The 27,925-nt window shown below is 40.6% G+C and overlaps 1 protein-coding gene and 1 long non-coding RNA gene across 4 annotated transcripts; both read left to right on the top strand.

Annotated features, from left to right (window-relative positions):
- The first annotated feature begins 1,797 nt into the window (after positions 1-1,797).
- LOC145452920 (uncharacterized) lies at positions 1,798-4,134 on the top strand. The gene is made up of 2 exons (XR_013919588.1): positions 1,798-2,766; positions 3,431-4,134. It is a non-coding gene; the product is annotated as an uncharacterized LOC145452920 (long non-coding RNA).
- Positions 4,135-8,152: 4,018 nt separating this feature from the next.
- On the top strand, positions 8,153-25,752 carry LOC145451770 (solute carrier family 2, facilitated glucose transporter member 2-like). 3 transcript variants are annotated; one of them, XM_080330011.1, is made up of 7 exons: positions 8,153-8,320; positions 8,385-8,555; positions 8,618-8,724; positions 8,786-8,957; positions 22,153-22,313; positions 23,327-23,437; positions 25,445-25,752. In XM_080330011.1, exons 1-7 carry the CDS (start codon positions 8,261-8,263, stop codon positions 25,470-25,472), a joined length of 810 nt encoding a protein of 269 aa, XP_080186137.1. In that variant the 5' UTR covers positions 8,153-8,260; the 3' UTR covers positions 25,473-25,752. The 3 variants fall into 3 exon arrangements, with proteins under 3 accessions (XP_080186137.1, XP_080186136.1, XP_080186135.1); XM_080330010.1 differs by having other exon boundaries at positions 8,179-8,320; positions 8,618-8,718; positions 23,327-23,468; XM_080330009.1 differs by having other exon boundaries at positions 8,179-8,320; positions 23,327-23,468.
- The last annotated feature ends 2,173 nt before the right edge of the window (positions 25,753-27,925 follow it).

The raw sequence follows: 27,925 nt of genomic DNA, 5'->3' as shown, positions 1-27,925 counted from the left end.
GCATAATATGGCCTGAGTCGTCGCTATAATCATCACGTACATTAATATATTATACTTGACGGAGATGTATGGTTTGAATTCGCAATATGACATCATGTGACGTCATAGGTTCACGTTTGCGTTCACAAAGAAGCTTTCAGAGGTTCGTACCATCCCTAGCATCAATCTTGCCTGCTTTGACCAGCTGAGATCGGTGAAACTCACGCGAAAACTGAAACGTTAGCAATAACTTCCGTTTCTTCTAACTGAGTGTGCGAAGTGTCGCCATATGCGGGCCTTATTGGTGACTTCACTCTGATGCCGCTCTTGATATTGGCGTATGTTAAAATTGTAGTCGCGCGCAAAATGAAATCAACTTAAACTAAAATGTTTGAGTTGAGGTCTAATTTTACAATAGCGGAAAATCAAGAGTGTAAAATGCAGTCGCTCTTAACTGTTAATAACTTACTGAACACTTACGCTAATCTGCAAGTTTTCGCGGAGTCATGAAAACTAAAATCCGCCACAATACACATCCAACTACACAGCTCATACTTTACTCTAGATCAGTAGTTCTCCACCGCCGGTCCGCCACGTAGATTAGAATTTTGTGTCTCGGTCCCAAATGCGAGAAGTTGTTCGCGTGTCCGTTCATTAGATAAATAAAACGGTTGCCCGACATATGAGCATGCGACACAATGGAAAACGACAGTTCAGCATGGAACACATCAGCATGCGTCACTTCAGCATGTGACTGTATAACCCAAAAACTTACCCTAACCCGAAACATAGCCTAACCTAACCTAACCTAGCCTAACCTAATCTAAACCCTAACCCTAACCCAACCATAAATCCAACCCTAACCTACCCCTAACCCGTAATTAACCCACATGCTCATGTGTCGCATGCCAAATTGTCGCATGCCGAAGTCTCGCATGCTGTAATGTCGCATGCTCATATGTCCACGGACCAAATAAAACATCAAATTCTAAACGTATTTAGAAGTTTGGAACGTATTTTTTCTATAGTATCGCAATTGTGGGTTCGTATAGTCTACTTATAGGGCGTAGGTCACGATGGTGCAAGTGCAGTGAGTACTTATTTAAAAGTAGTCCGCAACTCCTTTAAGACAAATTGTATGCGAAGGCTACGGAGACTTTTAAACAAACTTCGTGACATTCCGACAGTAAACTTAAGCGACACATGGCAGTATAATAGATGGTAGGGATAATAAACAGCAAACTCGCATTTCTTTCAAGGATGTCTAACAATCGCAATCTGGTCAATGGTCTATAATGGGACTTTGCGAGCTGCTCCTTGCAGAAACTCCAATAGAACCTTACATATAAATATCTAGAATCAAAAAGACACCATTAAATAAAGTTTCCAATATTACATTGAAGTTGCATGCATTTGTCGTAATTTGTTTGTCGACCACATCTGATTTACACTGGGCCGATTTTCTTCATTTTCATTCCGTAGCTCCTGACTTATAGCACGGCTTATTTCTAGGCTTTTATAAGACACCGTGTGGCCGTTGTTCTTCTAGTAAACTAACTAACTCACAGAAGATGATGCCACTCTATTTTAGGTTCGAAACTAAAATGAGAAAATCCACCAAATGCAAACCAAAGTATGTATTGCTCAAAAGCAGCAGGGAAGCCCATGTCAGCGCAGCAGAATATGAATGAATCCCCTTTTTGACGTCGGCGTGATCTTCCAACCAGATATCACACAGCCTCCGGATCCGGGAGTCTATACACCGCCTTTGCGAATGAGATGGAGAGGAGGAGGCTATAGGTAGACCTCCAACACTTCAGTAGGAATTCTGGAGTCGACGTCGGTCGGACTCGAACCCACGATCCATTGGTGTTGCAGCTGTGGATTATACGACTAAAATCTATCTCCTCATTATTTGTCGTAATTAAATTTGGAGTGAATTTAAGTTTGGTGGGCGTTCCCTAAGGGCATGCAGTATTGGGTTTTATGAGATACCCCATGTATCTACGCGACACATGACTACGCCATGAAATCCATAAGCAACGATGGGGAGAATCAAAGGTCTCAATATCAAGGTTTGTGTCACTGTACTTGAAAAGCTTTTACATGAGTCGACTTCGGCCATAGTGACTTGATTTGGACACTGCCTGCTTCTGGTTGGAATTGAGTCCAAATGTGTGCAGCATTTTTATGTCGGATTTAAAAATATTTTCGAACAGAAGCGATGATCATATACATCGAAACACCATTGCTATAAAACATCTGGAATGGTACGCAATCACCATAAAAGATCGCCAAAGGTTCCATATGTAGCAGGAGTAAATCGTTGAACTCGTGATAAGGTGGTCTTTACATTAGTATTTTTCAAACAGCAACTCAATTGATAAATTTCAAAGCCGCCGCTTGTATTGAATGGAATTTTCGCGGTTGTGAAGCGCGAATGCGATATGTCCTTTGTAAAGTTATGGATGTTGTTGGTAAATGCATTGGTTGTTTTTTCGTAAATCAGCTGACAGCAGTCCGCTTGATTTCACGCGTTCCTCTGATTTGATTCGCAGCCGCTGTTGCGCAAGATCGAAACCGGCAGATTTTTTTTCTGAAACCAGTCTCTCATGACTAATATATAAGATATGTTGCTTGCACATTCCTTCATTCATTCATTCAGTCCGTCAGTCAGTCGGTTGGCCTGTCAGCCAGTCATTATAGGTACATGCGAACGAGTATTGTGGGAAACGTATTGGAACAGACCAATTCTATAAAATGGATTCTTCGTCGAAACAGTCACAGGTAATATACCTATTGGAATAAGCATAAGGTAGATCATTTTATGGCATGGATGTAGTTTCGACGTAGCAATGCGAGAGAATAACGAAGTGCGTGTTAGGAAGTGGTGAGCAGACACGGGGCGATGAAGGCATACATTACGATTACAACAAAACCTCGAAATAGTCAATTACGGTAACAATTACTTTAAAAAGTGTCATTGACAGCGGTACAAAAGGCCGTCAGGCGATAGGCACCAAATCTTTTTGTTCAATAACTAACAACAACAACAACAACCATATAAACTAATCAAGGCTATTCACGATTAAATTTTTTTTCCTTGAACGAGATGAGACTGCGTCGTGGGAGAGCATAATCATAAAATAATTTTCGTCATTAACTTTCTACGTCACACTATATGCATTGGGGACTTGGCAATCGAACTTATTTTTGCTTCAAGCACTACCTATGCTAACGTGGCCGGGTGGCTGGCGTAGGATTTAATTAGGTTTATGTGTTATGGGCGCAATTACACTTACCGTTGCTCTTCCTGGAGCGTGACTAGTGTTCGTGGGTCTCATCATAAAATTATCTTGCATGCGGACCCATTACCAGGGTATATACCGCCCTGGCTTATATACATATATATACAATATACATATATACGTGAGGATTGCTTATATTCAAGAACTCTTGGTACTGCGTGTTCGTGTTAGCTGCCATCACCGTAACTGGAAGCTTCACCATCGCCAATGGTTTGGCTGGCATGAATCCAATCACACCAGCTATCGAGAAGGCATACGGAAATATATACGAGGTACGTAATTTTAACGAGCCTGTTCGAACTCCAACTTGAATCAAATGCAACCGCGTAGGTCTACTCGGTTTAATTGCGGATGCAGAATAATTATAGACAAGGCAACTATACTTGTAACGAGCTAGTCATATTAACTAGAAATGCGATTCGATTTTAGCGCTTTCGACTGTATGTTTAGTAAAAGATTGACAACTATAGGTTATCATAGGTCTTAAGCACATCTATATACCATCGCAACATAATATGTCGAGATTATGTAGATGCAAGTTGTGCATTTTGGAAGTGAATTCTATGTACAATGCGCACGGCATTGCATTATAATGACTATTCAATGTATCCCTAGGCATACTCAATTCCTGAGACTAGAAGTTCACGCGTATAGTTAGTAATGCACGAACCATTATTACGCCGCCACGCAGATACTTGGATTTGTCTTTAAAATGCTACAATTCCGCCCTCGGACTGATTGAAAGATCACTAATAATAACGAAGCAATCAGAGACCCAAAATCACTGCTTGCGCGCCTGACCTCCATATCCAATAAATTTGAATGAGCAACATCATCGACGTTGTATGCATTAAATGCAAAAATAACGGAATACTGCAAGATCATGTTTTCAAAACCAGCGGTAAATATGCGATCGAGTCATAGTCATGGAAATGTGGGCAACGAGCATGGACGTTATACCAGATCATAGTGCTATCCCCTTAGAATTATGAACAAAAGTTTTCGAAAATGATTGCCCGGTACGATCCCATATAATCCCAGCTACGTTTGACTCCACCCGTGCAAAATTCTGACCCAAGACAATATTTTGCCCTAGTCTGATCATAAATTTGACGCGGTAATGCTTGCCGTCATGGATGAGCAATGAGCATAAATAATTGTCTCTTGTGTCTATGAAATTACACTCGGCAGTCTGCAAGCATTGATGATAAATTAGTCATGTCGGCGTCAGCCTTACGCTTGAAAACTACCTTTGGGCTATAACTTATATGTATGTTACGCGATATATATCTCTTATCAACTTCCGTATCTACGAAACTGTTTACCCGTCCGTTTACCTGTCATATTGTGCGGCCCGCGACTTGATTTGAGATTTCGGAAGAAAGCTAAGAAAACCATTTTGAAATGATGAAATCGACTACCGTTCAACATATTGTTGTTTATGTTGTTTACAAATAAGCTATTCTCGATTGCCCAACATCACTATCCGTCACTATAGCTAAAATGGCTGTGGCGATGGCAACAGCATTCCATCGAGGGAGAATCAGCTGATATGAATGAGCAATGAGCATATTGCCTTGACGTGCAATGGCCCAAACACTGACAAGACCAAGACGCTTAGAAAACGGCTTAGGGCAGTAGTTCTTAAGCTAGGGGCGCTTCCCCCTTGTGGGAGCGTGAAGGCCTCAGACATAGCCACGGAGCTACGCCCAGTTGAATTTTTTTTCGCGCTTCGCGCGATTTACCTAATTTTGATAGTTGTTGCTCTGTGTATAGTCCGGAATTCATAATTATAGAACTCTCATCAACAGTCATACCCTTCCGTGCCGTCAAACTATTCGTTGAGATTGCTAGCTTTCTGGATGCATTTTGTGATATGACGATAAGGGGCGCGCGATTTTTTTCAGTATCACAAAGGGGTGCCGTCTAAAAAAGTTTGAGAACCCCTGGCTTAGGGCTTCCCCACAGTCTCAAGCTTTACGTGGAGATGGTCTTTCAGCAATGTAACGTATCTTGTCGACCCCAATATCGATTCCATAGTTTCTGAAAAGCGTTTCCAGGTATCCTGCACAGCTCAGAGTTCAAAATGAAATGAAATTGATGATAATGATTTTTTTGTTGTATTTGTATTCCTTCAATAAAATATTACTTCTTTAGGGTCACTATGCTGTTGTTAGGTAGCACATAGTTGTACTGACTTAGAGTTTCAGAACGTGGTTGCCTATTTATGTCGATATCAAGTTCATGCGGCCCGCGGCCGCTACGAAATTTGAAAAGTGGCCCGCGACCCGTTTTGAGTTGGCGACCCCTGGTCTACGCTATACATTTAACCATGACTCCGTGGCCATGCATAATTGAGTTAGGCTCGTGAGATTTTTAGTCTCTGCAGCATCAAATATTCGAGTTATGAAAGGTAGAGATTACATACCACGGATAAACGAAATGTTGAATGTTCAACGCGCTACATATTTTCGTTCCATCATATCTGCGACAGTAAATAATGGATTCTCGAAACTTAAGTTACGAAACGATGTGGAAAAACTTACAATATTTTGAAATATTTGCCAAAAAATGAATTTATCACAAGCAACTACGATTCCTCACTGAGATCGCACACTATCATAAAAAATGTCATATAAAAATCGTTGATAGCAGACCCCAAAATAAGTTAATATTGTATAGACCAGGGATGGGCGAGCTGCGGTTAGCGAGCCGCATACGGCTCTTTCAGCTTTTGGTTGCAGCTCTTTTATGATTGCACGAAGCACATGCGTTTCCCCTTTTGCTAGAGATGTATATCCTGATCTTAAATTGATGCATTTTATCGCGTAAAACAATACTCGTATTGTGTTGGTGTTGTTTCTTTCGGTATGGTTTAGGAACGACTTGTTAAATTTATCTGAAGGTAGCAATAGCTGTAGAAATTTGCAATTGAACTCTCGAATCCAGTTCCCCCGCAACAATGGATGCCTGTTCATCAATCAATGACAGATCATCGTGTTCAACAATGTAATTGATTATTATTATGCCAGTGAAGGTCACAACCATTTCCGGGCTAACAAAGGTGAATACGGCTCTTCCATTTGTATTGTAAAGGCTAGCAATAACTGCTGAGTTTGGCCAACAAAAAGTCGTCGAGATTACCGAGCTGAAAACTTCATTAAATTTAATCAGCTCTTGAAGGAACTGCTCCGCGCTGCTTAGACGTCATATCAGCCTGATTTTAAACACCTTAAAGCCCAGGTGAAGATGCATCGTATGATTACATAATAATAAACTTCATTCGAAAGAATACATTTTATTGTGACTTCAAAAATTCGTATTGTGACTCTTTTTAAAGGTAAGTTTATTGATTTGCGACTCGCGCATGAATCAGGTTTGCCCACCCCTAATAGACTAGGCTTACCATATTTTGGAAATCTAAAAAGAGGACACTTTTTCAGAAATTTGCAACTTGCAGAACCAGAGTAGAATTCTCAAAAACCCGGTGAATTTTACCCACTTTGCGATCGGTTGACTAAAAAAAAAAAAAAAAGGTCAACTTTTCCGCTCAGAGCTAAAATCCCCGTTTTTCACTCCGAAATACCCGCCGGAGCGTCACTTCTGTGCTAATTTGCGGCGTATCACTCGCAATTTGCTCTAAATCTGACCTAAATTTTCAAAAAAGAGGACAAAATCTCAAAAAAGAGGACAAAAGGGCGTCCTCCGAGGACACTTTCAACAAAGTCAAAAAAGAGGACAAATCCTCTTAAAAGAGGTCGTATGGTAAGCCTATAATAGACTATAGCTGGTAACCGATACTTATAAATCAGGGGTCGCCAACTCAAAACGGGTCGCGGGCCACTTTTCAAATTTCGTAGCGGCCGCGGGCCGCATGAACTTGATATCGACATAAATAGGCAACCACGTTCTGAAACTCTAAGTCAGTACAACTATGTGCTACCTAACAACAGCATAGTGACCCTAAAGAAGTAATATTTTATTGAAGGAATACAAATACAACAAAAAAATCATTATCATCAATTTCATTTCATTTTGAACTCTGAGCTGTGCAGGATACCTGGAAACGCTTTTCAGAAACTATGGAATCGATATTGGGGTCGACAAGATACGTTACATTGCTGAAAGACCATCTCCACGTAAAGCTTGAAACTGTGGGGAAGCCCTAAGCCAGGGGTTCTCAAACTTTTTTAGACGGCACCCCTTTGTGATACTGAAAAAAATCGCGCGCCCCTTATCGTCATATCACAAAATGCATCCAGAAAGCTAGCAATCTCAACGAATAGTTTGACGGCACGGAAGGGTATGACTGTTGATGAGAGTTCTATAATTATGAATTCCGGACTATACACAGAGCAACAACTATCAAAATTAGGTAAATCGCGCGAAGCGCGAAAAAAAATTCAACTGGGCGTAGCTCCGTGGCTATGTCTGAGGCCTTCACGCTCCCACAAGGGGGAAGCGCCCCTAGCTTAAGAACTACTGCCCTAAGCCGTTTTCTAAGCGTCTTGGTGTTGTCAGTGTTTGGGCCATTGCACGTCAAGGCAATATGCTCATTGCTCATTCATATCAGCTGATTCTCCCTCGATGGAATGCTGTTGCCATCGCCACAGCCATTTTAGCTATAGTGACGGATAGTGATGTTGGGCAATCGAGAATAGCTTATTTGTAAACAACATAAACAACAATATGTTGAACGGTAGTCGATTTCATCATTTCAAAATGGTTTTCTTAGCTTTCTTCCGAAATCTCAAATCAAGTCGCGGGCCGCACAATATGACCTCGCGGGCCGCATGCGGCCCGCGGGCCGCGTGTTGGTGACCCCTGGCGTAGACGCTAGCACCAAAAGGTATTCAATTGGTGCCAAGTTGCCTTGATGAATAATAGAATAATCGGACAAATTTCTTTCAGCAATCAATCCCCTTATTGTGAGTGAGATTTCTGTGGCGCACAGACGGCAATACTATGGCGCTATGTACGGACTTTTACTACCAGTTGGACAAGTAGCTTCCACTTTTTTCGCGTGGTCAAAAGTAAGTCTTTTGTGGCATGTACGTCATGCGTGGGAAATCTTCTCATGGTGGTCATGAATCGCAGATTTTGGGATCTTACGAAAGAGTCTTGGGAGCCATCTTATACAGGCTCATCTTCACAGTTCTGTTTGTAATGTGCTTCTACTGGATTCCTGAAACGCCTTATCAGTCATATACGAAGCATGGTTCCGTAGAGGCTGCTGAAATATTGCAGAGGCTCCGTAGTAGCGATGCGGTATATTCGTTTGGTAGGAATTTAAAAACACAATTCTATGCATGCTCAATTGGTCATTATAGGAAAACATTCAAATTGAACTTAATTTACTACGAAGCGTAGCTGGAAACGATCTCGATACCCAACGGGAAGCCACTCTGAAGGAAATAATCACCACTCCACAATACAGGTATAAACTTCAAATTCTTCCATTTAAGTTAGAATTACATCTGTAAAGTCGATATTTTCAGGAAGCATTTCTTGTGCGTTGTTGTCACATTCAGTTTGTTGATGGGTCGTGGCTTCAGCAACGTCTTGGCATTTTCGGACAAAATATTATTGGAAGCTGGAATTTCACAGGACGTTGTAACGCCAACTTCGATGGGCGCGTTCTTTCTCTCGGCTTTGGCGTCTGCTGGTGCTGTAAGTTGTGTTACTTTTATTAAATGTGTAATGAAGTGACTGTTTACAACAGTGGTTCCCAACCTTTTTCGACTCATCGCCCCCTTTTGAAGCTCCACGCCGATCATCGCCCCCCAAATATTGGGAACCGAAAACAGCACTTCGTCACCCCCAAAAACGTTGGTCTTTGGCCCTATAAGGTGATAAACCACCTCAGACCCCTTGTCAGCCAGTGGGCTTTTTTCGCTACATATCAGCTATACTCTATTTCATGTAGCCTACTATTTGGTGAGTCACCGTATTTCGCCTAAACGCGCGAAGCGCGACAAATTTATATTGTTCATGTTTGAATCGGTCAATATGGTCGGGAGTTGCATATATATTGCTATCAATTTTTTCATCCTCTTTCTGCTCACGTAATCAGATTTACCGGTAGATCTGAGTGTGGTGTGTGTTGGAAAAGGTAGGACACCCTAAATATTATTTAAACATCTTCGGGCTTATACCCGTTGGCAGGAACGAAACAGCCCTTCGTCAGGCCCCCCAAAAAAACTTTGGTCTTGGGCTCCCATAGGGTGATAAATCAACCCCCATCACGTTTTTCGCTTTTGCCACGAAATTAGGCGGAATCGTTTTTATATTAACTTCGTTACATGATGCTATCTCCTGACCTCCTATATCTGCTATGTCAGAAGATATGGAAATCGTCAAAACGTACCATACTAAAAGACACGCATGATTTCAAATTGATATTTCTTAACTAGCAAAAATTTTTTTTCTTTGCGGCATGGCATTTGTCCTGTAGGGTTAAGGGCACCAGGACATGACCATTCGACGCCAGCCATTGAGGCAAATATGGACAATTAAACATATATGTGTATATATCGAAGTTTTCGTTCAGCACAAGGGAATTCCTTTTCGGTCAAGGTCTTCTCGCTGCTGATCGTTCTGGCACACTTCTCGGAGTCGCATATTACATCGCCTCTAACTTCATTATGTCATGGTGCGTCGTGTCGCAGTAATGGCTGACGCCGAAGTCTCCCATTTCCATAAATCATGCGTATTTTTGTTGAGAGACGGGTACCCCAAAGTCAAGATATATGAAAATATAAAATCGCTCGCAGCACGAAATTTTTTTGAAAAAGTTGCATGAATTTCTACAAAATTACTCTGCAATTTATGTTAATTCACGAAATAATTTATGGCCACCTTCGAATTCCGGCGCCCACCCCATGATTGGGGGTTTGCGGTGCGGTAGTTACAGTCCCGTCTCCAATATAGCCGTCTTAACGCGCCATTGCCCCCCTATCGCCCCCTTCGTTGTTTTCGCCCCCTATCGCCCCCTACGTCCGTTTTCGCCCCCCTATCGCCCCCTTCGGTATTTTCACCCCCTAGACCGTCAAATCGCCCCCTGGGGGGCGATATCGCCCACGTTGGGAACCACTGGTTTACAAGATCACCAATATTCGTTGTCGATAGACTACTGCACTCGTGCGAGTCGTACCTTTAGTCACAGTGGTTCACAAACTTTTTCAGCTTGCGGCACACTGTAGGATAATTCTGAAACGCTCGCGGCACACTTATTTTTCACGTACTAATGGGCTGGTTTACACAAATTTATACGACTGAAACGATGTGGAATTGTTGGCAAACATACGAGCATTTCGTCGTCAATTTCGAAATGTCACTCTCGGTTACAACTATGTTCATGCCATGTTCACATACCGGACCGAAACAGTATTGTGTTTTGTTAGCCACGCTAAAACAGGATCATCATGAACCCCCATTGCGTGTTCAAGATAACTTACCCCTTTCCTCTATACGGGTAATTTCATTACTATCCTTTATACATGCGATTCACAAACACACAATGACTCATGCAGTGGCGAACGAAGGACGGTGTTACGCGATTCATGAACGAGTCGTATAAACCGGTACAGATGATGAAGGTGATGATTTCGAAAATTTAGGGTATGTTATTATGCATCACCATGTTCAAATGGTCATGCTACATGGTCAAGACTATTCATTAGTGTAAGTGTCGTTTCCTATAATAACAATAATAAGTTGGCTCTCTTATAATTACGAATACGGTTAGGAATACGAGTTGAACCAAGAAGAAATTTTAAAGTAGAGTGCATCTTCCGAGAAATATTATATACTTTATGAGGATTTGCGAAATAGTTTTGGGCCCACTTCGAGGGAATTACGGATCCGTTCACATAGCTATGAAGATGCAACGGCTATATAGTGAAATTATGTTCGTTTTTATATCGATCATGGAATAGGATTCGAAAGCAGACTATCAAAACTCATCCATTTTTTTTCTTCAAATGGGTTCTTTCGTAAATGAATGATTCGTTCTTATTCCGCGAAAAAATGGATGATCTATTGTTTTCCAATCAATTACCTATACCCAAAGTTGTTAATAGCAGTTGCTATGCAATATTGCTGCAGTGCGGGAGGAATTCCTGAGAATGTGCTCATGATTTGCCGAAGGATTTCTTCTTTATAAGTTGATTCAATAAAATATAAAACAATTACTTTCCAACAATGCCAAAAATTCCTAGTGTGCCGTGCCACACAGTTCGGGAATCACTGGGTCAGACCAAGCATCAATGGGTCGTTTGAAAAATAAATCAGTACACATCAGGACGACGTCACAGAAGTAGTAGCAGGACTGCGTAGTCATAAACATTTCTATGCGATTCCTATCCCGACTCACATAACATTCAAAGTTGCGACATCGATTCCGACTATTGAATTCTGCACCAATTCGAAAAATGAGACCATGTCTTCCCCATCCCGACTTTTTAACAAATCGAATTCTGTATCCATCTCATACTCGACCACGAATCTATTCACACGGCAATTACATATATTGTATATAAAATTAGGAGTCGGGATAACTTTCATGCGACTCTGATTCTCTGCTCATCATCAATTTGATTAGCGACTCGATCCAGCTGTGACTCTTACCTGACAAAATGTGACGACTTCCGACTCCGACTCTCCAGTCTGAGTAGTAAACATGTACAGATCACAGTGATTCGAGATCCAGACCCAATCCTGACTATAAAAGTCGGAGGTATATGTTGTTTTAGAAAATTAGGAAGAAATCCGACTACGGATGACATTTATTGGAATATGTCGGGTTTCTGTCTTTTTGAATTACAAATCCCTATAATGAACCTATCCACAGAGCTGTCACTCATGACAGTTAAAAGTGTTTAGAGCAGGAGCGGGCAACTTTTGCAGTCGGCGGGCCGGATATAGGGAAATGAATTACTTGGCGGGCCATATTCCTAAATCGATACATTAAACACATATTTATCCACCTATAGGATTAATCGTATTTAAAAGTCAACTGCATCTTATAGACAACTTCGCCTAATCATGTTCAGAATTTTTTTTTCATACCGAAATTCCCGACTTTCCGTATTTCAAACTAATCGGAAATTGCCGTAATTTGGACTGAAAGTCCCAAAATTGGTATGTTTACAGAAAAAGCGAAATGTTCATTGTGACGTCATGTAGTTGACATCTCTTCTGACCGCTGCGGATGTATGCTATAGGGCTGGTGCTTTTGCAGTAGCAGGGCGATTATATTAGTTAGTTATCGCGGAGGTTTCGCTTGTAATGGATTCACCAAGTGAGTGCGATTACTCAGATGACGAATGTAAGTATGCTTTTTGACCTTGCTTACGAAAGTAATGTTTGAACTGAACAGTGAACACGTATCAAGTGTTGATGAGCTCAATCCCGTATCAGTGGAACTCCTTGCTGCTCCGAAAACGAGGGGTCGTTTGAGTATGATTATTGATGAATAACCTAAGGAGGTTAGTAATATATAGTATGATCAGCCTGGCTTGTTCAGCTGAAGCCGCTTGTCTATACCAAATGAAATACACCGGTATGTGTAATTTGGTGGAGTACCCTACCTCTTTTCAGTTATTAATCTTGGTATTATCAATTACAGGATAGAGGATGGAGGTTATTGCCAACTTATGCAAACTATTAGTGGGAGAGCAACTAACGAATTATTAGTGCATCACAGCATTACCAGGATTTCAATCAGTAGCTCAATCAGAGAGATATCTCACTATAGATATCAACAGGAATATTGTCATATAATTATACCATCTAGTTTGATGCATGACCGAATGAGTCTCATTCACATGAAACGTTGAGTCGTGTGCCAAGTAATTACCCGTCAGTAACACAACAATTATGCTTTTCAGGAAGCTGAGAAAGCTGGAAGCTGTACGGAAGTTTTGTTTGCTGGCCATTGGGATTCTGCAACACAAACCAACGAGAAATCCTGTCTGTACATCCGATCAAAATTCAAAGGATTTCATTTTTGCAATGCTTCGCGAAGGAATAATTGTATTGAAAATAATAAATGCAACATAACCAATCCATCAACAGTACTACTGTGTCAGGGAGAGAAATATAGTTTTGTGTCCAACAATAGCTTCTTTTGTTCAGCAATGGCTTCAACTAATTTTCACGATGCCGCTAGTTGAATGAGGAAGCCATCACAATAGACTTGGTCGACTCTGCCGTATCTGGTCTTGCTTGAATACATGCGTCACCTTCTTCATTGCAGGAATCTAAAGCAGGTGCAAAAACATTGCAGAGTTTTATAATAAAGTCGAATCAAAGGCAGTATACCAAATGCTGTTCCGAAGTATCATAAAAATGAAGGATTGCCAACTGCATCCTACCTAACTTTTAGACTGCTATGGTGATAGTGATACGTTTTCATCTTTTACTGAGCTGTCGATATCTTGAGAGATTTAGTCACTGATATCTGACAGTCTTCATTCAATAACTTAAGTAACTAATATGATTATATGACTAAACATGTACACAAACAGAAGTTTATTTTCAAAAGTAATAGCAACTCTTCCATTAAAATGAGGTCTGCGACATAACCATTATAGATCATGAAGTCAGCAGGTTACAGACTCCTATTAACTAATGCCTGTATATAGGCTTACCATACGTCCTCTTTTAAGAGGATTTGTCCTCTTTTTTGACTTTTTTTGAAAGTGTCCTCGGAGGACGCCCTTTTGTCCTCTTTTTTGAGATTTTGTCCTCTTTTTTGAAAATTTAGGTCAGATTTAGAGGAAATTGCGAGTGATATGCCACAAATTAGCGCAGAAGTGAAGTTCCGGCGGGTATTTCGGAGGGAAAAGTGGTGATTTCAGCTCTGAGCGAAAAGAAGACCTTTTTTTTTTTTTTTTTTTAGTCATCCACCTAGCAATGTGGAGGGAAAAACGTGTTTTTGAGCTCTGAGCGGAAGTGATGACCTTTTTTTTTTTTTTTTTTTTGTAGTCAATCGTTCATGAAGCGGGTGAAATTTACCTGTTTTTGAGAATTCTTCTCCAGTTTTGCTTGTCTGAAATTTCTGAAAAAGTGTCCTCTTTTTTCATTTCCGAAATATGGTAAGCCTACTTTATACATCTTTTTTCTTGATTGATTTTTAATTGGCTTTATTTCAGACTACGTACACTTCTACTCTCAAAGTTTTTCAAGGCATACTTATTTCAGTTATTTGCCTATATACAGTCCGTCCTCAAGATTACCGGACCACGACTGATCTATCGATCTCGCTTCCCATGACATGCCGCCCTAGTTCTTGTCGCTTTCTTTTTCTATACCAACTTTTTTACTTTCATTCAGTGTGCATGCCTCCTCTTTACATCGCCTAGGCCAAGGTGGGTGTCAGATTCCATAGACTACTCCTTGTTGCTTAGACATCTTCCTGTCTTTTCATTGTATCGCATTTTTTGTGGTGTATTGAACTGATAAAATTGCTTATAAACCAATGATGATGATGATGATGATTGCACATGCACAATGCACATGCGTGTAAACAGTAACTACTTTGATGACTACCGTACCACAGTCAATACTACTTTAAACGGTTAGTTACACTCTTACAATACTAGCTAACACAGTACATTTTCACTTACCGATTTTGGACACTTTGCATAGCTTTAGAAGTGCGTTCCTCTGCCATTACCACAATTTCACTGGTGCGTGAAAATAAAGTATGAACTGCAGTACGTCGGCACTACGTGTGAGAGTTTCCGTGGTCAGCAGTCAACTTTATTGCGCGTTGCGTATATCGGATACGTCATTGAAAATGTCTTTGCCTTTGGTTGTCTATAAGTCCGCACTTTTGGTCTTAGCGGCGTATGGTCGCCTGACGGTATACGGATGGATTTTGGCAGCGATGTAAAGACATTAAGGGCACGGCATATTGCGTATTGGAGCAACCATACGCGACATAACATCTGACTCTATGAATCACCTCCTTCACAGCCTTCATGATCTCACTCAATGACTCAAATCCACAGCAAATCTAAGCAACGAATCCCACCTAACAGCCAACAGGAATAACAAGGATTTTTGTTGTGTCAACTACTTGACGTCATTTCACAGCTGGATCATTTCGGGTCCGTTTTTCGGAATTTCGATTTGTAATTTAAATTACTTGAAAACTATCATGTAATTTTCATTTTCATTATTTTTTTCTTATTCCTAACCACATAATCCACGAAATAAGCAAAAGTCTTTTCGGACATGCAGTTGACCTTTAATGTAATCTTCAAGTTTGAAGCATAGAGACCAAATCGGTATTCAATGAATTTAATAACGGTATGTAGGCTAGGCCTACTTAAATAACTGTTGGAGTCAATGAGACATCTGTTGTCGATCAAAGTTGTGAACAGGATCTTTGAACTCTGGCTGCAGGTAGGACACACAAAATTACAAAGAACTAAAGAATAATTACCAATCACAATTATTTGTGTCCGAGAAAAAGAGAGAATAAACTACTGTCACTATTATTTGACGTAGTAGGCAAGCAGTGAAGAATTGCGCCAGACTGTGACCACGGGCCATACTATCATGTATGACCGAAAACTGTCTGCGGGCCGCTCAAAATCCCTTTGCGGGCCGTACGTTGCGCGCCTCTGGTAAAATGTATTGTATACGAACGAGGGGTTGGGATTTTTTCAAGTCTACGAAGACATCAATTCATTACGGTTACGTTTATGCGTATAAATGCCGGTAATGCAAGGCTTCTCGTGTTGACGAACTTACGCGTAAGATTCACTCTCGCACGCTATACACATACGAACGCTGAAGAATAACCTGCAGTCACTAAGATTCGACGTAGTAAGCAAGCAGTGGATGATCAAAATCACGTCGCGGGCCGTATGTTGCCCGTCCCTGGTCAAGAGCAGTGCTCTGCAACCTTTTTCGTCGTGGTACACCCTTTTAAAGTTCACTCAAAACTCGTACACCCCTGACCACATAATAAACCGATTCCGTAGTAAGCCACATTTCGATTTCATGTATACTATACATTACATATATGGCACACGGTCGCATTCCAGCGGAGAGTCGTCACGGTCCATCTGGACGACAAACACGGTGGGGCACAGATTGCAAGGACACTATCATATTAAACACGAAATATTTAATTCACCCTTAATAGTGCTAACCTTGAAGAAAATTTGTAGGTTGAATGGAAATCTTTCAAAGATTTTGGAACCAATTCGTAAATTTAAATTCCATATTGACGGCCGCCAACTCACGCTAATTTAATTATGTGTAGACGGCCGCATATTATGGTTTTATGGCTGCATGTAGTCGCACGTCAGCAGGTTGGCCACTCCTGGCCTAATCGAATAAAGAATGAGCAAGGATGCAACGTATAGGAACGGCTAAATACTAATCAGGGCTCGAGGTTACCGGACCACCATCTAACACAGTGGTTCTCCTCTTGCCATATTTTCTCGTTTATAACTGCGCTGGGTGGCGACTGAATCTAAGACCATCCGGTCCACCGTCGTATACCAATCCATAGCAATTTGCATGTTGTGTTTGTTGGTCAGATGAATAAAAACATACTGGCTGACTCAAACTAGGCCCCCTATATCCTTGGCTACGCCACTGCAATTATGTAGGCTACACTGCGTCCTATATATAAGGTTATCGCAGATAGTACCAAATCAAATGTCTGAGCTATCACACCGGTTTCATCGAGAATCATTATAAACAGATATCGCAATGCAAATCCCGTCCTCCGTAAGTCATTGTTTTCCACAAGTGGAACCCCGTGTCATATTTACTACGATATATTTACTACCACCAACGCGGAAGGATGTTCTTGCTGTGATTGATCACGGTAACATAATTTACCAATATACGTACCGATGCGACGACAGTCGGTATGTGGGTAGCACATACCAGCGCTTGCAACACAGAATTCGTCAACACATCCCACGTTAAATTAAGAATTCGCAGGGTGATAACATATTTTCTTCGTCAATACAGTCTCTATAGTTACCATGCGTGATTATGACCAAGTAACAGCATGTAATTCTGCCATCGGACTTTAAAGACCCAGAGTGTGCAAAACATAACAATAACAATCAGTTTTCCATAGTTGCTCGTGGTCGTTCTCTTTTTCATTTAAAGGTCCTTGAGTCAACCATTATAAAGCTGCAAAAGCCGATCATCTGTCGCCAGAAGGAACATCTCTACACGCTGTAAATCTGTCATTACTGTTGTTTGTGAACAAGCTACTTATAAATCCATCTAAAACACAAATTCTAATCATTAATCAAACACCTAGTACTATTACATCACCCACTCCATTCTTGAATATAAATAACACAGATGTGAACCCCATCCTATGTGCGAAGCAGGGCTGTGGAGTCGGTAAATTTTACCACCAACTCCGGATCCGACTCCGACTCCACACATTTTCAATATACCGACTCCGACTCCGACTGCGATTCCTGAGTCTTTAAACGTACCGACTCCGACTCCGACTCCTGGGTCTTTAAACGTACCGACTCCGACTCCCGACTCCGACTCCAGCATTATTACCAATTTACTTCGAAAATTATATGCCACATTGTCGGTTGAATGACTATCATACAACCATTAAACATATGCAAACCTATGATTAACTGTGGCATGCTGAATTGTTTCATTGTGGCACAACTCGAATTATCCACTTGCAATTAACATGAAATAAAGATTTGCTAAATATCCTTCCTTTTTCAAGTTTTTATAACATTGACTCTCTAATATCCTGAAATGTATAAATCATTCAAATATGGCAGATATCCAATCCTGTATAATAAAAATGTAGATAAAAAATCCAAGTGTAGCTCTTGTGTATGAGTCAGCAACTAATAAAGAGATTGAACTTACTAATTTTGTCATTGTACACTATACTGATTACAAGCACACAAACTCTTACTACTAATAGACATTGGTCATAAATGGAATTTAGTTAAGTATAGTCAAAGCCTATAGCATATGGCTAGTCTACATGTACTTAATCAAGTATTCAAGGATTGGGACTTGCAGTCTTTCTTAATCATTTGTTCGACCAAAACAGCTACGCTACACTACAAATATTTTTAATTTTGTCAAGTGGGAGGCTGCATCGTTTGGTCATATTTACATCATGTTTACAATTTTACAAAACCAGCCGATGCATTTGCTCTGTCACAATATCAATCAATTTTGACTGCATCGCGAAAACGCATATTGCGATTTTCTTCCCCTGTGCAACTGAGTTGTAATTTGCAAGTAATGTCTAATTTTATCTATATCAGGGGTGGGCCAAAGGGACACATGAGATTTACGAACCATTGCGTGGGCAACTGAAATGTTGATAGCCTTTTTTTAGTCGTCCGATAGGAGCGAACCGAATTAGGTAACATTGCAAACAAGACTTATAGTATTACGCTCTAAAATTGATAACAATATGTCATGCAACTGTGCAGTGCGCAATCAGGCCCTGGTCGCGCCATGCGCGAAATTTTTTTCAAGATGATGACTAAATTATATCAATATATATAAATATATATATCAATAAATATGTTGCTAACATACATTGGGGGTCGCATCTGTATACCACTGGGCTCATTTGGCAAGGATAGGATTATTCGACGTTAGACATAGCAAAATCGACGGTATCAGTGAACATGCCACTATCATTTTGTGCAAATGTTTTGTCGACGATCTCGCTGCGAGTGCACAAGCGTAGCCGCATGTTGGACGACACGTTATCTCCTACTTGCGAATATAGTTAGACTCAATTCTGTGAATAATATGCATTTATAATTTTCAGAAGGGGGCTTAAATACTGAATGCAAGAAATCTAGCGACAATGAATCATGCAAAGTATCGAGAAAAATTTCAAGTCAAGTAAATCTGCTATGAAATATTCTACTTCATGGTCATATACGAAGATCTGGGACAAATGTGGCTGGCCCCTGGATACGCCAATGCGTCAGAACTGTTGTTTTAGTCGTCATCATCAAATTTCGCGGTCATGCTAATCAAATTTTGGTTGGCCTTGCAATTGTACCTGATGTCATAAATAATTTTCGAGAATTACCTCGCAGGCCACACCTAACCTTCTCGTGTGCCAAATTTGGCCTGCGCGCCACGGGCTGGCCGCACCTGATCTGTATGGTTATTAATAACAGTGATTGGTGGTACATAAAAATTCTATTGAAAATTCTTTGAAAGCAAATGTTTTGATGATAGAGAAGTTGGAGTCGGAGTCGAAGTCAGGGTCATTTTCACAAACTCTGACTCCGACTCCAGTAAGTATTTTCCCCACGACTCCGACTCCAGCTATTATAGTTTTCACGACTCCGACTCCGACTCCGACTCCATCAAGCGAAAATTACCTAGACTCCGACTCCGACTCCACCGACTCCGACTCCACAGCCCTGGTGCGAAGTACCTTGGAATTCACATTGACGATACTTTATCTTGGAAATCCTATAAGGATAAAATTACTACAAAATTTTCCAGAGTTGTGGGAATTTTTCTCGTCTAAGACACAGCCTCCCAAGACCTGTGCTTAGAACTTTAAATTTCTCACTTTTTCATAGTCAGCCAAGTTATGGCATTGTCTTCTGGGGACTTAGCTGCAAAACATACTATTCAGAAACTGAAGTACTCCAAAATCTAGCAATTAGATTCATCAGTTGCATGAAAGAACGGGAAAGACTCTCCCCAAAATATAAATGCCTAAATATCTTGAAAGTCATGGATCTTTACACTCTAGAGAGGTTATTAAATTGATGTACAAGTATAATCGAGGTGATCTCCCAAGTTTGTTCAGTGAAATATTCTCGCCATCTAGTGTCGCACATTCACACCATACCGTGTCTTCAACTTAAAAAAATTTATTTATTTCACATATCACGAATAATAAGTGCCGCAGATACATCTTATATTCTGGTCCAAAAATATGGAATGCCATTCCATTAGCCTGGAAGGAATTGTCGTTCTCTGCTGTTTGTCGCGAAAACAAAGCTCATTTACTTACACCGTACTAAAGTTAGTTGCTTTACATTGTAATTGCTGTTTACCCTATTAATCTCCTGTTTTGATTGCATTTAGTGCTTTCAATCCTTTAGTATTTTGCCTGTTACTCATTTGATGCATCAACATACCACTGCTCGGCCTGCTTTCATTTTTTATATTTATTTATGACGCGACACTCGAATTGAACAATGCTTAATTAGTACTCCATCAAATGCAGCTGAATGGATTATTTGCAGGAATCCCTAAGGATCGTATCGCTGCAGCATGTATTTTATTTTTATTGCAATTTTGTTCAATAAAACTGTCTGTCTGTATGTATGTATGTATGTTGTATCGTAACCGTGCGTTGTTTACTGCCGTTCTCGACGCTGTGTATTAGTCATTATAATGTCACAACGACAAAATTCTATCTATATTTCGAACTTGGTTAACCTCATTTACTGGCGTTCGCTCCTGATGAGAGACAGTCGGACAGCTTCGAGTGGAATAAATTTGGCAACATGATCGTATTGTTTGCCGCGAAATGTTATCTCCACCCAGTTCTACCCCAAAATAAACCAAAGTCCATCACCAACGGTTAAATGAGAAACATTTGCCTATATGACATAACAAAAGGAATGTAATTTACAAGCTGCATGCAGTTGATATGAACTTTGTACGATGTTGCACATCCGTTCAACCTGTTCTGAAGCAGAGACTTGCCGCCTATTTATTGTGATAGCTCCAGCTCGGGCCTACGATATATCGTAGGCCCCGGATAGCTGATCGTGGTCATTGGTCCATTGTAATGCGGATCCGCTACACCCCATCCGAGTGGTACACCCTTTTAAAATTATGGCACACCCCAGGATGTACGATACGCCCGGTTAAAGAACCCTGGTCCAGAGTCTCTAGTCTGGTGGTCCTTAACCGGTGTTCCACGGAATACCAGCGGTTCCCTGCGCCAGTCTTGGGGGCTCCTTGGATGTCGAGACATACCCTCAACTGATTCATACGATCTGTGATGACACGACCTCCTTGACAATCATTGTTTTCAGTCGATTAGATCAGACCAGTAGTCTAATTGTGATTTTCTTAGTGGTATGCCGCGTGCAATGTCGTATGCAAGGGTATTTGGGGTCCGAAATCTAACCCCGTTGTCCTGAAATGCCTATTCTATTTCCCCAATCTTTATAAGCTTATTAGTAAATAAAATAATTGGTATCACGCTGTTGTGTCTCGACCGAGCACCTTCCAAGGTGAAGTATCACATTTCCTAAACTCCTAAAATCTGAAAGGGAATAGCAGATCAGGGTAGCGGTTAGTGTGTTCCGCAGGTTAGCTAAGCTGAAGAACAACGGGCCTAGACTCTAAATAAGGGGCTCTGAACGTAGGATCTATGAACTTCTTGGAGTTCATCCGTCCAGTCTTAATGTGTCTGTGAAAGGTCGATTTTGAAACTGCAAATATGAAACTGCATTCCATTTTGAATTATATGTCCCTAATTTTTTTACTGCGACCTAATTGTGTCTTATCTCCAGCGCACGCGCACATCGACAGGTCTCACGCGAAGGTGATTGTATCTTTTTAGGCAATAACTAGACCTGGGGAGCCATGATAACTGTTGACATTTTTCGTCAAGATCTTTCCAAAATTCGCAACGACTTAAAGAAATTTATGGGTTCTCGCTAGAAAACAAGGTCTCGACTAGTGATTTTCACGCAAATCAGATTAAGAGAAATGCTCGAAAATGGGATTACAAGCAGTTCCAAGTAGCCTATTATATATGGTATAATGTATTACATATATTGATATAGCATACAACACGTTATTGCCACCTATTTTCATTTAGATTATCGCCATGCGAAAATATGACTGTCGAACGCTCATGATAGTTTCCGACATCTTCATAGTTCTAAGTCATGCACTGATGACCGCAAGTATACAAACTTCCAAGCAGATTCCTGGCATGTCGTGGGGTGCTTTTGCGGCGTTATATCTTTTTATGGCTGCGTAAGTTGCATTGTAACTTTGGCGTCGTAAGTTCTTTTCAAAGTATCCATGCAATCAAGTATTGCTTGGAATTTCCATCAGAATTTAGTCGCAAGCAATTCTTTGGATGGAAACGGTGGTTGTACTGAGCCACGGATCTTTACCAATACCATAGCTGCGGCACCTTTATTCTGGTAATGTAGTGTGATTTGACATGATGAATTATTATTAGTTACTTTTCAGGTTTTGGAAGTAAAATTGCAGCTGCACACACGAACTTGCGATTCTAATTTGCAAACTGCATGTAGATTGCTGCACTTCAAAATATCACCTTTTAGTCACAGGCAATACTTGAACATGAAACTTTCATGCCATCAAAATCACAAAGCGACACCGATCACAATTATTACTGTACCTTTCAGCTTTTGGTTGAGATAGGATTGGAATATGGAATTGTCGATTTGGAATAAATATTGACTCCGAGGTTCATCGGGGTTACGGTTGGTTTGATGAGTTACTTGTACTGTATATACATTTGTGGACTATATACACGATGTCACTTACTGCTTTCAATTACGGTTGGGCTAAATCAAATACCTATAGGAGATTCGTGCGCTTCTAGTCGTTTCGAGTATTCGCGTATTACTCGGAAGGTCAATTATGCATCTTTATGCGACCACCACATAAAATAATTCCAGTTCTGCACCACATGAAGATAAATTGATATTTTTTCGACAATACCTATTTCTCTGCACATTGCGGCGATGTTTGTTCTAAGTTGATCACTACTTCGCAGATATGTCATTCCCACAAACATGCGTAGCTTTCTACATCATGGGTCGGATGCATGTTTTGGATATTAATCGAAGTTCCAAGGCTTTGTCTTGGTTGAAGTTTCAATGTTCGAAAAAATCGTCCCTCACTACTGGACTCGAATTATAACATCTAGTAGTCAAAGTAGGCCTACTTGAATCATCATGTCCGGCCCTTTACTGACTGAAAATTATGAACATTCGACATCCTTTCTTTTGCAGATTTGGAGTGATCACGACGGCTACATTCGCTCTTTTAGGCGTTCTCTGTGTTGATCGGACCCGATCTCTATGTTTACTGATTGGTGGGGCTGGATTCTGGTTCTTGGCCTGGTTCGTAGGTTTCATATCACCGTATCTCGCGGTAAGCAGTCGCATGTGCAAGGGAAATAGTAGCTTACAGACTATACCAACGATCGCAGTCGTATGATATGGTGTCTGTGTGGAGGTCGGGATTGAAATTATATCAGTGAGTGATGATAAATCTAATCGGCAGCTTTAGCCGTCTCGAAGGGTCGGACTGTAAGATCGCCACAAGCATTTGCAGAGAACTAATATTTTAGGAGTTTTCATTATAAGAAAGAGTTCACATTTACCTAACGAAATATAGTTAAACTGAATAACTAAAATGTTGGTAATGCGAGATACGGGCGTCATAATCTCGACATCCACAACAATTATACTCGTCAGAATTCCAGTTCTCGGCTCAGATGGGTGTAGAGCAGGGGTTATCAAATGGTGGGCCACCGGAGCATTTGAGGTGGGCCTCAGAGCTATTTCGAATATTGCAGAACTAGTGAAAATTTGGTTATATTTGTTATGTTATCCGCTCAAAAATATATTCACATTATCAAATTATGCGTAGGCTACATTAAGTTTTTCATCCGACTCTGATGGGACGTAATGGCACGTATGGAGTCACAATCGACAAGTCGAAAATGGGTGGGGAAACGGAGGCTTTTTCCCCCGGCTACGACAACCTACGGCTAATAACAACAACGAAAATAATTTCGATTATATATTAACTTGAAGTTAGTATTGAAGTGACCAAGTATCCCAGCAGGGTCGTATGCCGTTGAAAGGGGTGTGCATTAAACTCGGACAGAAGTGTATTTGATGTAGATTTACGGTACCTTGGCAGGTCGTATTATTGTAACATAAAAATAGCCATAATCGCAATTTATTATCAATTCAACTTTCTTATCGAAGTATACGACACCACCGAAACGAATCGTAATGTATTGAGGATTTAGAGCAGCACATTGATGTTTGGAGTCGGTTTAAAACTTCCGGCCTTGAAATCATTGTACATAATGTAAGAGTCACATGAAATGATTTTTATTATTGGATTGAATGTTCTGACATCGCAACTTCAGTAGATACAGGACATACTATATGTAGATTGTCCATGTAGAGAAATATCATTGAAATATTGTTTCTCCACATCTGTGCTGTATCCCTTTCACCAAAGTATTGTTTGAAGCTGGCCCAGCCCCAATCCGCTCCATAGTAAAACTAAAACCGCAATCACACAGTGGATGCAGGGATTAGATTATTGGGTTTCGCGACGTGAGTGAAACAGCAGCCATATTAATGCAAACAAGAGTTATACGGTCTACCAGGACCGTAACTTCTGCACCTAAAACTCCCAATTGTTGGGAACTCATAGGGGCCCAAATTTATTTGGTGGTTTGTTTGTTGGAGGAGATTTACTCAACATGAAAATTTTCGTTGCGCTTTGCGCGATTTCATTAATTTGGAGGTCTACATTTGTAATGATCAGCAAGAGAAAAATGCGCTGATTTTTGAGAAATAGGCATATCGGCGCAAGCGATGACCACGCCTTGAACAGCACTATGACTATAGGATAAGAGGTGGGCCACAGAACATTTTCAAACCGGAAAATGGGCCACGGGCAAAGAACGGCTGAGAACCACTGGTGTAGAGTCACGGCCGCCCATATCCGACTGATTATCATTTTTCGAGTCGGATTTCACCAAACATACATTTTCCGTCCAATTTCGCATGATCTTTGCTGGGTTTGGTCCGATTCAAGATATGCATGATGTGGTACCGTCTCGGGAATTTATTCAATGTGGATGCCGTAATATAATGCAGCTACAATATCGGTTATATCAGTAACGCCGTATCAGAAATACCATAATTCTAGTACTATTAGCTGATGTCTAAATATTTAGCTTTTGAGTGGTCTCTCTTGGACCTGCTGCAGACAATGTTGTGTGTAGGCCTATATTGTAACTGGGAAGAACTGTTGCGTAATTTCGAAAATAAAATCACCGTGCGCAGATAACGATAATAAAAGGATTTCCAACTTTGCAGGTCTGGATTCAAGGTTACGCATTCCTGATTTGGATGGGCACTACGGTGTTGAGCATGGTCCATTTCTCTCTCTTTGTGCCAATGACGAAAGGAAAGACCGAAAACGAAATTCAGACGTTTTTCCGGAAATGACCAAGATCTGGTAGACCTAATAAGCTATAGCCCGCCAGCTAGCTATATATTTATCAACTGCTTTTGAAACTGTCGAAGCATGCATTTAGGATACCTAGTTCCGTGGGTTACGATCTCTATTGTAATCTCTGATATTGTTCTTATGTCGATGAATAATAAAACATCCGAATTAGCGTCTTTATGAAGTTGTTCCCTGTTACGAGATTGAGATGATATTATTATATTCTTTATTCACAGTAAAACCTGTAAATAAACACATAATCCGGGGAGCAACCTGCCCCCAAAGGAAAATGGCGAGATTGGAGTAAATTATTTTAAATTTCATTGATACAGTCAAATTGGTATTCCTATGCAATATAATGCTACTCGGAATTACTTCGCGGGCTGGATGAAATCCTCTGGCGGGCCGGATGCGGCTCTCGGGCCGTATGTTTGACACCCCTGCTGTAAGTAATGCGGTGACGGCTTGGTACTGGATTTCCGTGCGCGAGAGGGATATTCTTGTTAACTTGCTGCAAAATGCCGCGGACAACGACGCATTTTCAGGAAAAAAATAAATTAGATTAGAATTAGAATTACAGCATAGAAAGATTTCCACAAATTAGATTAGAATTAGATAACTTGCATTTTGCTCCAATTTAGTGAAATTAGACAACTAGAGAACTATCTAGTTGTCCATGTCTGACGGGACAATCCTAGGTAACCTGCTACCAAGCCGGGTCTCACACGCACACACATTCATACCACGTATAGAATAGCCACTGAAGAGTCGTGCGTATGTTTGGTTTACGTTCGTGTTCGGTATGCGATCCTCGTTATTTCAGAGGTTGGTGTTCTATATTGTGAACATTTTTGTGAATAAGCAGAATGTTGCAGTAATATATCATTAGAATTCTGTAAAGAGCAGGTCCCCAATATTCGCTATATGACAGTGACTAAAAAATAGGAAATATCGACACAAAGCTAGTATAAACATATAGTACAGTAGACAATTTTATTGATTCTCCTGAGTTTGCTTGAAATATGACACTATATCCCGATAAATAATATAATGACTGGTCTCCGTTACTGCTAGATGGTTGGCCCGGAAAGGGACTAGAGTCTAGTCACTAAACCGAAATCTTATTTCATGCGCAAAGGTAGGGTTAGTCACTCATGATGGAATCACAAATGTCATTCGGATTAAATTGGTCATGAGCTCACGATATTGTGTGAGCAGCCCGATAATACCGAGTGTGAAAAATGGGCCGTTTCTGACCGAAAACTAACCCCGGATCTATCTAAATCTGACGTTGTTATAACATAATGGAACGATATTGCGCTCCAGTCATGAGTCCGTTTCAGGTTCAGCAGAGTAAGTATCATCAGCAGATTTGCGACAACGCCTCCTAGTGTAAGCAACCAAAATGTCGTTCTGATAGCAGTGAGCTCTATTGCAGTGTACACAGCGTCAATTCCGGTTCCAGTTGGCATGCTCGATGTCGGATGCCACGAATTCCCGTTCGGTATTATTAAACATAGAGTCGCTCGTCCTGATAAATTGAAAAATATATAAAAAGAATTATAGTAATAGGAATTATACTCGATGTATTTACAACTTAACTGTTGAATGCACACACTAAACAGTCGTGCAAGCTCAACAAAATTTATAACACACTAACGATCAGTCACTTAATATATACTATTTTTGTTTGTGTTTTTCGCAATGATCGTGTTGAAATCATGTCTGGAATGTGACGTCATATTACAAAACCAATTCGTCCCTGACTTCTTAGGCTGGCAAAATCGAGTACTTGAGTGATTCGATTGCGAATCGAGAACTAAACGTCGAGTCGTGTTCGGGAACCTATCAGAGATGCGCGGATATGGAATTTGTATGTCCTAATCCAATCCAAATCTAAAGCTTCTTATCCTAATCCAAATCCTAATCCAGAACTTATATATATTCAAATTCGCGTCTAATCCTAATCCTCTTCTAACTTGAAATTCAGAATAATCCTAATTCATGCAAGGGGGGAATTGGAAATTTTCCTCTCACAACCAACAATGCTCTTGATTTAAGATAACCTAGCATAGGGCCGCACCTGTCATGTTCATTGGCAGCGAGCGTACCATAAGTACATTAATAACTGATCTGAATAAATTCTGTCGCCATTGGACACATGAAATATCAATCCCAGAAAATCGGTAAATCCAATCCAAATCCTAATTCGTTCGGAAAAAAAAATCTCTAATCGTAATCCAATCCAAATCTGACAAAATTTCACAAATCCGTTTTTTTTTTCAAATCATAATCCAAATCCATGCTCATCTCTGGAACCTATGGGCCAAACACAGCTATTTTCATGA

This window comes from Botryllus schlosseri, chromosome 12, assembly GCF_051294905.1.
Source record: "Botryllus schlosseri isolate E-star chromosome 12, Bs_hap1, whole genome shotgun sequence".
Lineage (NCBI taxonomy): Eukaryota > Metazoa > Chordata > Ascidiacea > Stolidobranchia > Styelidae > Botryllus > Botryllus schlosseri.
Note: the sequence above shows the minus strand (reverse complement) of the source record. Positions and strands in the feature narration are given on the sequence as shown.